Consider the following 17,196-nt stretch of genomic DNA (forward strand, 5'->3'; position numbering starts at 1 on the left):
GCTCTCGCCGCTATCTCCGGGTTCCGGGTGCTGTCGCGAGACCTGCTTTGTCTGGAACTTCCGGTTCCGGTTAGCAGCCGTGGTCTCGTTTTACGGATGCGGTCCAGTCTTCTGTGGTGTGCTGGCCGGTTTCTGCGGCCCGGCGGGGCCGTTGGCGCAGCCCGCCGGCCCCTGAGCAGTGTTAGCCGGCCGCTGGAGGAGCTGTTCGCCCAGGGCGGGGCCTTGCGGACCTTCCTCGAGCGCCAGGCGGGATCTGAAGCTCATTTGAAGGTCAGGAGGCCCGACTTGGTGGCGGTATTCAAACTGCTGAACGAGAAGGAGCAGGAGCTGCGGGAGACCGAGCACTTGCTGCACGGTAAGGGCCGGGCCCGGGGTGCGGCAGCAGAGCACACTCTTGACTCTTCCTTGGCCTTTTCCACTAAGCCACTGCCCACGCTACCCGAGTTGGAAATTATTTACTCGCTTGCAGCTGTTTTTGGTTTGGATCAGAAGTCAAGACATCATGATGTGCGCTCTGATCCCATCCTCTCCTGTGGGCTCTCTTGTGCTCCCTTGCCACGGTGCCCTGCCCCCTTTTACATGCGTATTGTTTTTTCGGACAAGAGCTCATTAGCTCACCAAGGATAAACAAGGTACTGTCCCTTTGATGGACTCCACAGCGGTGTTTCTCAAAGTGTGGTGTGGAGACCTGTCTGCAGTAATATCAGGGGCAGTGCTTGTTAAAAGCCGACTTAGGACTCAGAATCTCAGACCTAGACATGTGCATTTTTAACAGGTTTCCCAGGTGCATCTGGAATGGGACTTAAGTGTCTGCATTACTATAAGGTCCCACGCCAGCCAAGCTGCTGCTGGTTCAGGAACCACTTTGGGTAGCAAGCTTCCAGAGAGATTCGCAGTCTAGTGAGGGATATAATTAATTACCTATAATATAGCTGATAACAACAGATATAAATGTATCAATAAAGACCTAGGAGAGCAAGCACTTGTTAGACACTGGAGAGGTATAAAGTCCCACCCATATATAATATAATAGTAGTTTAACTTGTATTGATTCCTTGCTATGCTCCAGGCTTTGCTTAGACACCACTAATTACTAAAAAAAATACAGAAATAGCTTTTAGGAGCTTACAGTCTAGTAAGGGAGATGTGTAAGAAGTAAAGTAAGAAGTGACTTTTATGTTTATAAAGATGAGTGTTTAATGTCCGCAGTAAAGCCCAGAGTGCTATAAAAACAAAGGCTGGCATTTAAGTATTTCTCGAAGGGTAAGCAGGAAGTTGTCAGATGGTACAAGAGTTTGAAGGCAGAGAGGTGACCAGCCTGGGTAAAGGTACTAAATTGGGAAATTCAGTATGGCCTAAGTATGGAATAAATGGGAGATGATAATGTCATGGAAACATAAAGCCAGAAAGATAGTTAAGAACCTTGCAAGACTATTTGGATTTATTTTTATAGCTCATGGAAAGTTAGCATGTGTTTTTAAGCAGAGAAGACATGTCTTTGTAAAGAAAAGTTAGTGGTGGCATGCATTGAGGATAAATTGGCTATTCTCCAGAAACCCTGGTGACTGACAGGCCAGGGAGGAGGCAGTTGAAACAATCCAAGGAAGAGATGGTGATCGGCATAGGTCCGACTCCAAGACATTCCGAGGAACAAGTTAGGATTTAGTGGCTTATGTCCTGAGAAGGATGAAGGAGAAAGAGAGTTCTAAGACAAGTCTTAGGTTTCTGGCTTCAAAACATGAGTGATACTGTTAATTAAGATGAAAATATAAAAGTTGGACCGAATTTTTACAAAACAGGGGATTTGTGTTGAATGCTATATTAAGTTAAAAATACCTGTGAAAAGGACAGTCCAATAAAGGTATCTATACTAGTCTAGGAGAAAAAATTACTGACATAGGAGAAAAATTGAGCCCATATAATCATATGAGAGCTCTCGAAATGTACAGTACATGGTAAATTAAACCTTACATATAGATGAGAACACTCAGGGAAAATTTGTTAAGACAGAAACAAGTCTAACAGTGCCCGAAAATCATAGTATTTGAGGAGCAGGCAGAGAAGAAAGCTATGAAAAGTCAAGAAAAAACAGAGTTTTGTGACCTTGAAGTTGATAAATGAAGTCGTAGAAGCCAATTGAAGAAAATTTCAAAGAGATCTTCTGCCAGGCACAGTGGCTAACACCTGTAATCCCAGCACTTTGAGAGGTGGGTGGATCACTGGAACCCAGGAGTTCGAGACCAGCCTGGGCAACATGACAAAACCCTGTCTCTATAAAAAAATGCAAAATTAGCTGGGCGTGGTGGTGCATGCCTGTGGTCTCAGCTACTTGGGAAGCTGATGTGGGAGAATTGCTTGAACCCAGGAGGTGGAGGTTGTAGTGAGCCGAGATGGTGCCACTGCACTCCAGCCTGGGTGACAGCGCAAGACCCTGCCTCAAAAAAAAAAAAAAAAAAAAAGAGATCCTCAGTACCTGACATAGAAAGGTAAAACTCAGCTTTTCAGCTCACACTGAAATAAGTCTTTAGATCTGGCAATTTTGTCATTGGTGATCTGAATAAAAATAGTCTTAATATGATTATAAAATCCAGTGTAACAGCTTGAGAAGTAAATTAGAGTTAAGTAGATAAAAGTTAACCAGAGAAAAGTAATAAAATGGCGTTTATCTCCAGAAATCTGGGTGGGAAGAGAGGGGTGACAATAAGCAGCTACTTAAAGGGTTGAAAAGAAAAGGACCGATTTAGAAAGGGAAACCGTAAACATCTTTGTAGGCAAAGGGGAAGGCAGGCACATGATAGGTGCTCAGTAAACATTTTGATATTGATTTATAATATTCAAAAGAAATTAAAGAAATAATATATTACCATTGCCTATGAATAACTCCTCTGTCTAAATCCTTTAGAGCTGTGCTGTCCAGTATAGTAGCCAGTAGCCATGCAGCTATTGACCATCTTTATGTGGCTAGTCTGAATTGAGATGTGTAAGTGTAAAATACATATAGATCTCAAAGACTTGGTATAAAAATATTTTTATGTTAATTACATGTTGAAATAATATTTGGAGCATATTGGGTTAAATAAAATATGGTATTAAAATTAAATTACTTCTAGACTCTAGTTCCAATCTCCTTCGCTTTGTAGAACTGAAAGGCACCTTAGAGATCATCCAGCTCACAACTTTGATTTCACTCTTGCCGTAACTGAGAGAAGTTGAGCCTATTGCCCTAACAGTACCTCTGCGTTAAGCTAGGGCTATAATTCATTTTTGCTTTTCCTAACTCAACATATTTTCCATTCTGCCAAATTTCTTCCATACCATATGCTTGGCAAAATAATTTCCAGCTGTCCTTCCTGTACTTGCTTATCTCAGTTTTGCTTTTGTTAGTCTCTCTCCTTGAGTTAATCTTTCTTTACTTTTTCTGCCCTTCCCAAAACTAACAGATTCCTTTAGGGTGCTACTGTTTTAATATTTAGTCACTTAATGTATTAGTCTGTTCTCACACTGCTGATAAAGACATACCCAGGACCGGGTAATTTTTAAGAAAAAGAGGTGTAATGGACGCACAGTTCCATGTGGCTGAGGAGGCCTCACAATCATAGTGGAAGGCAAAGGCACATCTTACGTGGCAGTAGACAAGAGAGAAAACTTGTGCAGGATAATCTTTTTTTTGAGACGGAGTTTCGCTCTTGTTACCCAGGCTGGAGTGCAATGGCACAACCTCGGCTCACCGCAACCTCCGCCTCCTGGGTTCAAGCAATTCTCCTGCCTCAGCCTCCTTAGTAGCTGGGATTACAGGCACACACCACCATGCCCAGCTACCTTTTTTGTATTTTTAGTAGAGACGGGGTTTCACCATGTTGACCCGGATGGTCTCGATCTCTTGACCTCGTGATCCACCTGCCTCAGCCTCCCAAAGTGCTGGGATTACAGGCTTGAGCCACCGCGCCCGGCCATAAAACCATCAGATCTTGTAAGGCTTACTCATTATCAAGAGAAGAGCACAGGAAAGACCTGCCCCCATGATTCAGTTACTTCCCACTGGTTCCCTCCCATGACAGGTGGGAATTGTGGGAGCTATACATCAAAATAAGATTTAATAGTGATTTAGGTTATTTTTTGTTTTTCTCCTCTAGAAAAAAATATAAAGAAACTAAAATTATCTATAATGCTCTCTTGAGTGCAGGTTTTATGTATCTATTATCCCAGTTCCCAGCATGGTTGGTTCCTAATAGATAAGCATACAAACTGATATTTTGTAAGGATTTGAACTTTCAATAGAGAGAACAGTTTGTTAGTAGCCAGAAATTTTCCCTTTCCTCCTCCTTTATATAGCCTGCATATCATCTCTGGGGTAGAGGAATGAGAAAGTATGTTTTATAAGGTAAAAACGAAAATTCAAAGATGAAACAACAATAAGGTAAAGCCAGAGAAAGGAGTATTTCACATAAACATTCCGTATACATTAGCCAGTCTAATAAATGTTTTTGGATACATACTAAAATACTAATGAAACATTTGCTTATAAGAGAATAAATAACTTTCTACTTTTTAATTCAGTTTTAGTTTTACTGGTGTAACCTGTTTCCCTTCTGTCTGTCTTATTAGCTAAATGCATTCATTTATTATTGTACAGTCTAAGTTGGAAGTCTAAAAGCATATTTATTAACGTGAATATTTTGTGGAGATGAAATTATGGAAGAGTTTAGCTTCTTTATATTTTTATAGGCATTTTTATTTGTACTTTATTTGATCAGAAAAAGAATTTATACTTAAATGCTTATGAAAATTAATGTATAAAATGCCACTCTTAATTAATGGCATTTATTGAAAGGACAAGATAGACATTTTATTTTTCCCTTCAGGTATGATAACCATAAAACTATTACCTGGAAGTCTGTTGGCAATTTAACATTAATTAAGAAAAACTTAATTTGTGCTCTTTTGTTCCCAGATGAAAATGAAGATTTAAGGAAACTTGCAGAGAATGAAATAACCTTGTGTCAAAAAGAAGTAACTCAGTTGAAACATCAGGTATGGTATTTCTGCAGGGTAAAGCATTTGTGCTATTCTTAGGCACTAAAGGTTATTAAAAGTTTATTAAAAAACAAAGAAGTGACTAGCTTGTTACTGTTTTGAATGAACTGGGTTTTAAATTTTTTATTTTCTAGATTTATTAAGGTATAAATCCCCCAAATTGTATAATTTAAGGTATATGATGTGATGTTTTGATATATGCATACATTTTTAAATAATTACCACTATCAATAAACTGGTTATTAAAGCAAGAACAAACTTCACATGGTCTTCTTTTCATCCCATACTGAAAGTATTATAGAGCTCTCACAGAAAGATAAATGTCACAGTGATAGTATTTTCTGGAAAGGCAGCAAAATATTGGCATATCTCTCCCCCCCCCCCTTTTTTTTTAAAAGACAGCTGAGAAGTAGACACAGGGCAGAAGAGATTATATAAAGGGACTTCAGAAGTTTGTGGAAAACTGGAATTAAAAGATAAAAATATATATAAACTTTATTGACATAAATGCCATCAATCATCAAGTTCAAGACACTTGTAGGCAAAAAGGTGATACACTAGCATTTAATGCATCCCTAAAGAACTGAGGGTCCTGGGAATTTAACCATATCAATATATCAATGTAGTCTTTTGTATATTATTAACTAAAGAACAATGGGTACCCTTTACACATTTAAGATTAGAAAACAAAAAAAAGGAGGAGCCAAATAAAGACTTTAATGTGAATGCCTATGGATTTTCCATTGAAACTCTCAAAATTGCCTCTCTTTGATGAGATGAATGAGCAGGGGCACTGGTGTAGTAGAGGACTCTGGTGAAGCTTTCCCCCTAAAACTTCGGCTGACTTTCTCAAAACCCTCATAATCAGATATTATTGTTCTTTGACCCTCAAGAATGGCAACAAGCAAGATGCCGTGAGCATCCCCAAAAACACGATTGCCACGACCTTTGCCGCTGGCCAGTCTGCTTTCACTTTGACTGGACCCCTTCCACCTCTTGGTGGCCATCGTTTTGATTATACTTTGTCTCTAAGAGCATACTGGTAAAGCCATGTTTCACTTCCGCCTACAATACAAAGAAATGCTTCAGGATCTCGATCCAATTTGTTTAAAATTTCAATTGAAAGCTCTGCTCTGGCCTGCAGCTAATCTGCATGCAAAGATTCTGGCATACATCCAGTGGAAAGCTTGATCATCTGTAATTTTTTTGTCAGATTGTGTAAGCTGAACAAGTTGAGATGTCTGTGGTGCTGGCTATTGTTTCTGCTGTTAATGACCAGTCCTCTTCAGTTAGGGCACAAATTGATGTGAATGGTCTGCCACTGTGGGCTTTTTCAACATCATCTTGCCCCTTCGTAAAACGAGTTACCCATTTGTAAACTGCTGATTTCTTTAAGGCATTGTCCCCATAAACGTCATAAAGCATCAGTGATTTCACCATTCTTCTACCCAAGCTTCACCAGCAAGTTATTGTTTGTTCTTGCTTCAATTTTAGCAGAGTTCATATTACTCTTATAGGGGCTCTTTACAAACTGATACCCTTCTTAGTACCTCAAACTAGAACCTGTAACTTGTTATAACTAGTTAACATGAGTTTATTTTGTTGCAAAATAACTTTGAAATTCAACTTTTTAAAGTTCCCTGGTAGAGTGATAGTCGACTGTGAGCTCCTCCGGGGCAGGAATATTTATTTTGCATCTCTGACACTATTTAGAATGCCAGACATAGAGTAGGCTCTCACGATTTTAAGAATTAGGTTATATTGCTTTGATTATATATCAGGAGAATTGCAGAACATATAGGAGTTCATGAAGACTATTATATGAAATTTGAGTCACTATTTGCTAATTTTGTAAAGCAGAGACTAAAGGTTAACAGCAGGTACCTCTGGGGATAAGTGAAAGAATATTTTATGTGAGGAAGGAGCCAGGAAAAGGGGTACTTATTTTTGAGAATCTGCCTCCTCTTTAGCCAAATGTGAAAATTACTAAAAATTAATGTTCCTATAAACTATGTTAGAGGGAAGAATTCCACTATGAGGTGAAAAGTGTACTGTAGCTTGTGTTTTACCCACTATCTAAATTTTGTATGAATAAGAAGCATATGTATATTAAAGATTTCTGTTGAATGTCTAGTAATCATCAGGCAGAGGTACAATCCATTATTTGTTCAAAATTTGAATGATAATGTTGTATTGGCATAGGCTAGAGAGATGGAAAAGTAGTAACTACCATAGCTTCTGACCAATGTCAAGTGTGATAGCAGTGTACTCAGGTACATTCAGGTTCAATTCTAGCTCTTCCACTTTTGAGTTGTGTAATGTTGAGCCACTAGATAATTCAATCCCTCTAAAGTTAGTTGAGCTGTTAATAATACTTACCCAAGATTGTTTTAAAAATTAAAGTATGTACAGTGCTTAGATTACCTGCCATGTATTAAAGAACCAATAAATGTTGGCAGCTTCTCTTACTAGTTGACCTAATCTAAGAAGTCTTTATTCTAGATCCCCTTGATTAGAAACATACTATTATAATGGAGGAAAGACTGATCTAGGCACAAAGAGTTGTGTTTTTGCACCTGCTTGGCCAATAACTTAACACTTTGCCTTTTAACAAGTCATTTAATCTCTGTTAACCTCTGTTTCCTTGACATGTAAAATTAAAGAATTGGACCAGATAATCTCTAAGGGCCTTTTTAGTTTCAAAATTACAAGTTTCTCTTCCATAATAAGAAATCTTAAAATAATACAAATGCAATTTTGAGTGCTTTTGTTTTTCTGTCATACTAGGCATTAAATTGCAAGAGGATGGAGCTAGAATCTTCTTTTGTTCTCTACAATAGTATTATTTCCTAATCACAGAAAGCACACATTATTAACTGAATAGAGAACTGATATAAAGCATATAACAACTCCAAGAGACAATAATACAAGCCTGAAGTTTTAGCTGAATCTGACAGCATTTATAATATAGTTGTAACATTAATAATTTATGGAAGTTACACATTATACAGTTCTAATTGGCAAGATGGTTGAACAGTACTCAGCAATAATATTTGCTTGGCAAAACTTAAGTCAAATATTTTAAAATTCCTGAATCTAATCATTTAGCTTTTTATTTTTTGGTAAATTTTAAATCTTAATTATAGGAGGGGTGATATTTTTCTATTTACAGATTATCTTACTTTTGGTTCCCTCAGAAGAAACAGATGAAAATGATTTGATCCTGGAAGTAACTGCAGGAGTTGGAGGTCAGGAGGCAATGTTGTTTACTTCAGAGATGTTTGATATGTATCAGCGATATGCTGCATTTAAAAGATGGCATTTTGAAACCCTGGAATATTTTCCAAGTGAAATAGGTCAGTAAACTATTCGTTCGGTTTTGAGTAAAGTGTTGAGGAAAAGAGTTGAAAAGACCATGACTAGGCTTTAGAACTGATCTGTAAGGATGCTTATGTAGCTTTATGCTCATCATTAACCTAATAAATTTGAATGTAAACACAATAATTTTGAAATGACCTATAAAATGTAATAGTCTTTCAATAATACTAACCATTGAATTACTAACAGTCTGCAAAAATAGCCTTAGATGTGTTATTGATATCAATTGATTAGCCCCATAAATGCTTTAATAATTGTAAGCAGTAAAGACAAATATTAAAACATTGAATATTTAATATGTTTTACAGTCTCTATGTTTATCTCCTTTTGTGACTTCCAAAATGTACCTCAAGATAGTAGATGTGATGGTCAATTATAAAAGGCAAGAATAATAAAAATAATTCTATTTCCTATATTTTCAAGGTGGCCTTAGACATGCATCTGCCAGCATTGGAGGTTCAGAAGCCTATAGGCACATGAAATTTGAAGGAGGTGTGCACAGAGTACAAAGGGTGCCAAAGACAGAAAAGCAAGGCCGCATCCATACTAGCACCATGACTGTAGCAATATTACCCCAACCTACTGAGGTAAGGCATAAGCCCCTCTCCTTGGACTCTTGGGCTTAGTACAGTGCCTTGCCCCCCGAGTAACATTCAGAGTTTACTGAATTGAGTATCTCCTTTTCACTTGGTCTTTCTTGTGTATTTTAAGTTGCATATTATCTCAGTCCAAAAAATATAATTTTATAATGTTAAAAATTAAGGATTTATAAATGATACAATCTTGCATTTTCTGTGTATTAGTATTTTCCTACTACGTAGTTATTGTGAGATCATCTCTGTGGGTGAAATAATGACCTATTTAAATATGGACTGGTTGTCTTTATGGTAACTTCTGCCTTGTAGGACTGGTTTGTGGGGTATTAACAGCAAGAATCCTATTTAACAAAGGTAATTACTTAACCAAATTGCTGCTTCATAACCCAGTTACATTAAAATGAAACTACAAAGTATACTCATTCATAATGAATATACTTTATTCTCACAAAGCAAATTGTCAGTCTTTATTTTTAAGATAACAGTTTAGGAGTTCTGTTTTGCTTCATTTCCCTTCTGCTCAAAAGGATAAGAAATAATTGATTTGTTTTTCAGAATGAAGTGTGAATGCTTTGAGAAGGAACTTAATAGTGTTTCCTGCGCTAATTTGGAGAGGAGTGCTATTTGACTCTAATTGGGTTCATGGAATTCCTTTCTTTAGGTCTTACTAGTTTCTTTAGATCTAGTTTTTGTGTGAAGTGTACATGAGAAATTAAGCAGTTAAGGGAGAGAGTAAAGTAGAATAAATGGCAGGAGCCACACCTAGGAACCTAGTCACTTAGGTTTAAGCATGTTGGGGTGGAACTTTTAAGGAAAAGACGGGAGACTGAAGTCCAGGAATCATCTGATTCTTCTAGCAACCACACAGGGAGTCATACAGGGGGACATAGAGGTGGAGGGCCCAGGGAATGGTAAGATTCTTGCTGCCAAAGTTGCAGACGCTCTTGCCTTTATAAAGTTGATGCATGTCACAGAGTGGTTCATAGTAGTTGATGAAACAGTGCTTTTCATGGTGGCTCCCAGGACAGAGCATTACCTTGACCTCATATCCTAGTGTGTTCAGGAATTTAGTCTATACCCATGACTTCTTGGCCACTCCCATTTCCATTTGGCTCACCTTTGCCTCCAAATATGTTTGAAATAAAACAAAACAGATCCTTCCCACAGTTCTCAAGCTACCATTGTTGTTTTCTGCTGCTAGGCTCTTTAACTCAGAAAAATTGGAAGAATCTCACTTTAGCTCATACATTCACAGTTCTAAAAGTAGGAAGAACAGTATCAAGTTCTGCTGTTTCTGTGGTAAGAAATGGGTAAAGAGAAGCCAGGTTTTTGAGGATTAGGAAGGATTTGTTTTTCAAAACCGTACAGTCCTGTACTATTTTGATTCCTTATTCTTCCAAAAAGCAAAAAAGTTTTAAAAAGAGTATCCTTCTAGATACCCTCTAGTCTTAAAATTAAACCTCCTAAATCTTACATGAATTCTATACTTGTTATGTATTCATAAATGGGTCACTCTTGCCTTTATAAAGTTGATACATGTAATTTTTTAAAATCTCAACTTTTCTTCTTTATAGATTAATCTGGTGATCAATCCAAAAGATTTGAGAATTGACACTAAGCGAGCCAGTGGAGCTGGGGGGCAGCATGTAAATACCACAGACAGTGCTGTCCGGATAGTTCATCTTCCAACAGGTGTGTGCTTATTCCTTCAACATATGACACAAAAGAAATCCATTTTGGAATAATTTGACTAATTTTCCACTGAAATAGATCCTTGGTTACCAGAGGAATATGTACTACTAAGGACTGTTATTAAATACGTGATTTACTTAGAATCCTTACCCGATTCTCTGTGGGATAACTGAAAGGCCAGGAAGGAGGAGAGATCCAAACTCAGGGAATGTCTGTATTAATGACTACAGAAGGTGTGGATAGTCCTTCCAGGTAGACCTCTGAAGTTTATACTTAAAAAGAGAATCCTCATAGTAAAGTAATTATCATGAGTTCTTTATCAGAAAATGCTCCAAGTCATTGCTTCTGAGCCTTTTTGCAGGGGAGGGGAACATGGCCTCCTTTAAATATGATATGAAAAGCATTGGACCTCTTACCCAGAAACATTTATACAGTTTTGCATATAATTACAGGGGCTTCTTTCCATTCAGTTCATTCACAGACCTCCAGGGCATCTGATTCTAGATAGTTGGGCAAAGGGACTTTATCCAAATCTTTAAGTCTCCAGTATACTTAGTAGATTGAACTAAACGTCTTTCAGTGAGTCACATGTGATAAAGAGCATATGGATAGCAAATCTCACTTATCTAGAAAGGAAACAAGAATCTCCTACTAGGACTGATCTCAAATGGGTGTAATCCCTATCAACTAATAGTGGTTGAGGAGAGTATTGGATTGCTGTGAATTTGTTCTTTTAATTATGAGAATATCCTCATGTTAAACTGGCTATGTCTTAGGTAATACAGAAGATGAAACAGGCCGGGCGCGGTGGCTCAAGCCTGTAATCCCAGCACTTTGGGAGGCCGAGGCGGGTGGATCACAAGGTCAAGAGATCAAGACCATCCTGGTCAACAGGGTGAAACCCCGTCTCTACTAAAAATACAAAAAGTTAGCTGGGCATGGTGGTGCGTGCCTGTAAATCCCAGCTACTAAGGAGGCTGAGACAGGAGAATTGCCTGAACCCGGAGGTTGCAGTGAGCCGAGATTGTGCCATTGCACTCCAGCCTGGGTAACAAGAGCAAAACTCCGTCTCAAAAAAAAAAAAAGAAGATGAAACAAATTAAGGAAAAATGGATATCCTAAAAACATTAAGCAATTTTCTCTAGTAATAGGATTTTTCAGTATCTTAGTTTCTATAAGTAGTTGTTACTTTCAAAAATGGTGGCTAGCTGAGGGGAAACAATCCATATTAAATGATTTATGTTTATAGTTTAGTATATATGCCTTCAGTATAGTAGTACTTTGTGCTGTCGTTCAAACTTTAATTTTCAGTTTCCTGATATACTCTGCAAAAGTTAAGTCTATAGTCTCTCCCTTTTTTATTAGAGTCCTGTTTTTTCCCCTCATAAAGGAAGAAGAAAAAGGCTGAGAAGGAAAAGAAGTATTCCTTGATAATAAGTAAAGAAGATTTTTCTATTAAAACTTTTTAATTCTCGTAACACTATTCAGGTGTTGTTTCTGAATGTCAACAAGAGAGATCTCAACTGAAAAACAGAGAGCTGGCTATGAAAAAGTTACGTGCAAAACTGTACAGCATGCATCTAGAAGAAAACACAAATAAGAGAAACAATGCTAGAAAAATTCAGGTAAAAAAGAATTGTAAAAATGCTTTTAAAGGATAGACGTATTTTTATATAACAGCTTTTCTTTAATAACTTGGTTTTTACACATCATATTTGTTTTAATCTGTGTTTAAACAATTCAGATAGTCTAAGGGCTATATTTGTTTGATAGTAATCTTACACCTCTGCCCTGTTTTCTGTATTCAAAGGTATTTTTCTCAGACTTTTAATCACTTACTAAAAGTAAAGATATTTACTGAGTCCTCATTCAGTTTTAATCCTTTGAAATTATAATTATGCAAGAAAGTTGGAAAGCAAATTCAACTTGGCTTTCTCCGTTTGGTATTTAAATTTTTTTTTTTTTTTTTTTTTTTTTGAGACAGAGTTTCGCTCTGTTGCCCAGACTCTAGTGCAGTGGCACAATCTCAGCTCACTGTAATCTCTGCCTCCAGGGTTCAAGCAATTCTCCTGCCTTAGCCTCCCGAGTAGCTGGGATTATAGGCATGTGCCACCACGCCTGGCTAATTTTTTGTATTTTTAGTAGAGACAGGGTTTTGTCCTGTTAGGCAGGCTGGTCTCAAACTCCTGACCTCAGGTGATCTGCCAAACTCAGCCTCACAAAGTGTAGGGATTACAGGCCTGAGCCACGGAGCCCAGCTGGTATTTTTTATAACTACAGAGCCTTTTAAGAATTCCTCAATATGGAAAACTCACCAGCGACTTTAGGAATAGCAACCATGTGTCAGGCTCTATACTCATCATCACTATGTAGTAGACACTGTATTTTGCAGATGGGGAAACTAAGTTGCCTGAGGTCACGGAACATTGAAATGGCTAAGGTAGGATTCAGATATTAATCTGACTGTAGAGCAGATGCTCTTTTTTCTGTATCATGTTGCTATGTCATTTGGAGAGTCTTTAAAACCTGGTTCTTGCATTTTGATTCATGTTATAAATCAAGAATTTCGTTTTCAAATAAGTTAAATTTGTAGTTTTAAACTGCCCTGAATCTCACATCTCATCTTTTTTTTTTTTTTTTTCTATATACAGATTGGAAGTAAAGGAAGATCCGAGAAAATAAGAACATATAATTTTCCACAGAACCGGGTCACAGATCACAGAATAAGCAAGTCACTGCATGATCTTCAAACTTTTATGCAAGGGGATTATCTACTGGATGAACTTGTACAGTCATTGAAGGAATACGCTGATTATGAATCTTTAGTAGAAATTATTTCCCAAAAAAGTTTAAGTTGATTTATTTACAGACTTTTGTAGCTTAAAAAAAATTCTACTACAGCACATCCACATAGTGTGAAAATACCATTATTCTCTTAAAAAAACATGAGTTAACACATTTGGAAGTAATATGCATATTCTGAAGTCATAGATCATTTACATAGATCTCTCTCAATGCATTTAATACAAATCATACAATATGCAGATGGTCCTTGATTTACATTGTGGTTCATTTCCAATAAACCCATCATAAGTTAAAAATGCATGTAACATTAGCAACACAACAGTCTCCTACTTAATAACAGCTTGACTTAACAATTTTCCAACTTTACCATGGTGTGAAAGAGGTATGACTCGTTAAGTCCTAAGGAGCTCCTAAGCTTGAAATGGGGCTACATCTCGATAAACCCATCAGAAAGTCAAATAATCCTAAAACCATCATAAGTTGGTGACCACCTGTTATCATGACATGGTATAAATCTTGGATGCTTCCTTGCAATAAGTAGACAAAGGAAAATCATCCTTTGTCTTGTTCTATGAAAATATTGAATGATCAAAAATTCAGTTTAAATCTTCATTATGAAAAACTTTAAACGTATAGTAGAAATAGGACAGTAAATATTGTATCATAATATCCAGTAAGGAGACAGAAACCATACCATTAACTTAAACAGGAATAACTTAATATAAAAAACTTTTAACTGATTATGATATTAACTATTAAGAGGGATAAAAGCGAGCTATAATGTCCTAGGACGGAGAGTACCCAAGGAAAGAATACCCTTGAAAGGGGCTCCCATTCCCCATGGTGAAGTCAGGCCTAATGGAGAGAGTGTGGCTACAGCCTACTCAGTGATGGGAAAATTCCCTGCCTTGCCCTTGGCCAGAGCTGGTAGGTAGCTGGTGGATCAGGTCTTGGAAGCAAAGAGCCTCACATCCTCAGGACTGGTAAGCCAGAAGCCTCCTGCTAGGGTATGAGCAAAACTTAGGAACTCTCAGTAGATGTTTGTATTTGTCAAGGTTCTCCAAAGAAACTCCCTTAAAAGGATTGGTTTGTGTGATGATTATTAAGTCTGACAAGTCCAAAAGCTAGAGTGTGAGCCAGGAGGCTGGAGAGCCAGGAAAGCTGATGTTGCCGGTCCAGTCCAAAGGTATCAAAGTATCTGTTGGAGGATTCTCTTTTTCTTGGAAGAGGACAGTCTTTTTCTTTAGGCCTTTACCTGACTGGATCAAGCCTACTAACATTGAGCAGGGTGGTCTGCTTTACTCAAAGTTCATTGATTTAAATGCCAATCTCATGTAAAAACACCCTCATAGAAACACCTAGAATGTCTGACATAACTGGAAAATCAGAGCAAAAGTTAAATCTCTTAAAAAAAAAAAAAAAAAAAAAAAAAGCACCTTGTGGTACAGCCAGGTTGACACATAAACTGTCACAATATCCTCTTAAAAAGCAAGAGAAGCAAGAGAAGCCCATTTATCCTGCAGTGCCCTTCCACTGCCACCTACTGACAAAGAATGTGGTGCTACCTGGCAAAGGAGAAATGTTTGGTGTGCTATGGCTTGAATAAGTCCCCTCAAATTCAAGTGTTGTCAATGTGATAGCATTGGCAAGAGGTGGGGCCTTTAAGAGGTCACTAGGCCATGAGGGATTCTCTCTCAGGACTGGGATTAAGGCCCTTAGAGACCTCAGGGGGCATCCTGCTAGCTTGCCTTCTGTATGTGAGAAGACAGCAAGAAAACTCTAGTCAAACAAGTGCCAGCTCCTTGATCTTAGACTCCCCATCCTCCAGAACTGTGGGAAATATATTTTTATTCTTCATAAATTACCCAATCTCCTGTATTTTGTTATAGCAACACAAAATGAAGATACCATACCTGAACATTTATCACAAGGTAGTATATGTACTGCTTTTTTCTGGTCTCAGTATTCTGCGCTTAATAAGGAAATGGGAAAGGGTGGATCAGGGTATGCACACACAAGTTACTGTTACACCTCTCACAATGTCATTATGGATAAGATTGTGTTTTCTTCTTTCTTGTCTGTTCAGGAGCTAACACCATGCTCTAGTAGGCACTAAATAGATCGCTAAAAATGTATCTAAAGTATCTGTCTAGAAATCTGGTATATCGTTCATAAAGAACCAAAATTCAACTTAATTTCAAAGGACTGAAGTGCCAGTTAATCAAAATTCATTGGCTTTTAATGGTACTACCATTCTCAAGTTTAAAGTGACACCTTAAGTTCCTCTTCCTTGCATTGGATTTATTGCTAAATCCTAGTAAATACTTTTAATCCTTTTCAATTCCATTACCACTGCTCTTATCCAGAATTACTTCAGACTAATAGTCACCTGACTTCTCCCCGCATCCTCTCTATTTGCTGTCTAATTATGGTTACAAATAAATAACTACCAAACTAATCTTTCTAAAAAGCAAGATTCTGATCTCATCACTCCTTTGTGCAACAATGTAAAAGCTCCCATTGCCTCCCAAATAAAACCAGCTCTTTACTGTGCATACATTACATCCATGATCTCTGTCCACCATCATTTTGTGTTAGCTCATTTTACACACCAGCTCCCTTATGCCACATCAAATTAATTCATCCTGAAAAATGCAACTGCATTTACCCTTTCCCTTATTTTGTTCTTTATGCTGTAGGCCTCCTTTGTCCCTGTTTCTTCAAAAGACATCCCCTACAGCTATGGTTCTCATCCAGAGGCCTTTTGCCCCACCCCCAGGAGACATCTGGCAGTATTTCAAAACAGTTATCACAACTGGAAGAAAATAATAGAGATGCTGCTAAACACCCTATAAGACTTATCTGGCCCAAAATGTGCTGAGGTTAAGAAACCCTGTACTACAGATTATTCCTTTATCCTGGTACATAGAGGTAACTGCTTTTTCCTATGAAAATTTACACAAATTTTTTTTCCTGTTGCCCAGGCTGGAGTGCAATGGTGCAATCTCAGCTCACTGCAACCTTTGCCACCTGGGTTCAAGTAATTCTCCTACCTGAGCCTCCCAAGAAGCTGGGATTACAGGCGCCTGCCACCACACACAGCTAATCTTTTGTACTTTTAATAGAGATGGGGTTTCACAATGTTGGCTAGGCTGGTATCGAACTCCTGACCTCGGGTGATCCGCCTGCCTGGGATTACAAAGTGCTGGGATTACAGGTGTGAGCCACCACGCCTGGCCAAAATTCCCACAAATTTAAATGTATTTGACTCATCCAGTGTTCTATGTAGCTTTATTTTATAGACCTTACGCTCACACACATGCCTTATGATTCGTATTCAGAAATTTACTGAACATCTATTATGTCTATTAGGTGGCAAGCTCACAAGTGAGTAAGCACAAGGGCATGTATCATGTCCCAATTATTTCCATATATCCCATGATGTCTTGCATGTGGTAGGTCTGCAATAAGAATTTTATGAAAGAATGAGGGCAGTTCTCTCTGCACTTTATGTTCCACCTAAACACCCAAAAGCTAATTGATGCTAATTCGAAAAATGAGGCATACACATTTATTGGCATCTAGTAAAATTCAGAATGTCCCCCTGCCTTTTACGTTTTGGTCACCAGGTTGGAGTGCAGTGATGGAAGCTCAGCTCACCGCAACCTCCGCTTCTGGGCTCAAGCTATCC

At 38.0% G+C, this 17,196-nt stretch overlaps 1 protein-coding gene across 4 annotated transcripts; it reads left to right on the forward strand.

Annotated features, from left to right (window-relative positions):
- The first annotated feature begins 43 nt into the window (after window positions 1-43).
- On the forward strand, window positions 44-16,069 carry MTRF1L (mitochondrial translation release factor 1 like). 4 transcript variants are annotated; one of them, XR_012517152.1, is made up of 7 exons: window positions 44-355; window positions 4,952-5,031; window positions 8,232-8,390; window positions 8,836-8,999; window positions 10,583-10,700; window positions 12,189-12,325; window positions 13,352-16,069. XR_012517152.1 is itself a non-coding variant. In XM_003933747.4 (7 exons), the coding sequence occupies exons 1-7, from the start codon at window positions 97-99 to the stop codon at window positions 13,556-13,558; spliced, it is 1,149 nt and encodes a 382-aa protein (XP_003933796.1). In that variant the 5' UTR covers window positions 46-96; the 3' UTR covers window positions 13,559-16,069. The 4 variants fall into 4 exon arrangements, 3 of the variants coding, with proteins under 3 accessions (XP_074253339.1, XP_003933796.1, XP_074253340.1); XM_003933747.4 differs by having other exon boundaries at window positions 46-355; window positions 8,207-8,390; XM_074397238.1 differs by lacking the exon at window positions 13,352-16,069 and having other exon boundaries at window positions 45-355; window positions 8,207-8,390; window positions 12,091-12,278.
- The last annotated feature ends 1,127 nt before the right edge of the window (window positions 16,070-17,196 follow it).

The sequence above is a fragment of the Saimiri boliviensis genome, chromosome 4 (assembly GCF_048565385.1).
Source record: "Saimiri boliviensis isolate mSaiBol1 chromosome 4, mSaiBol1.pri, whole genome shotgun sequence".
NCBI classification, from domain to species: Eukaryota; Metazoa; Chordata; class Mammalia; order Primates; family Cebidae; genus Saimiri; species Saimiri boliviensis.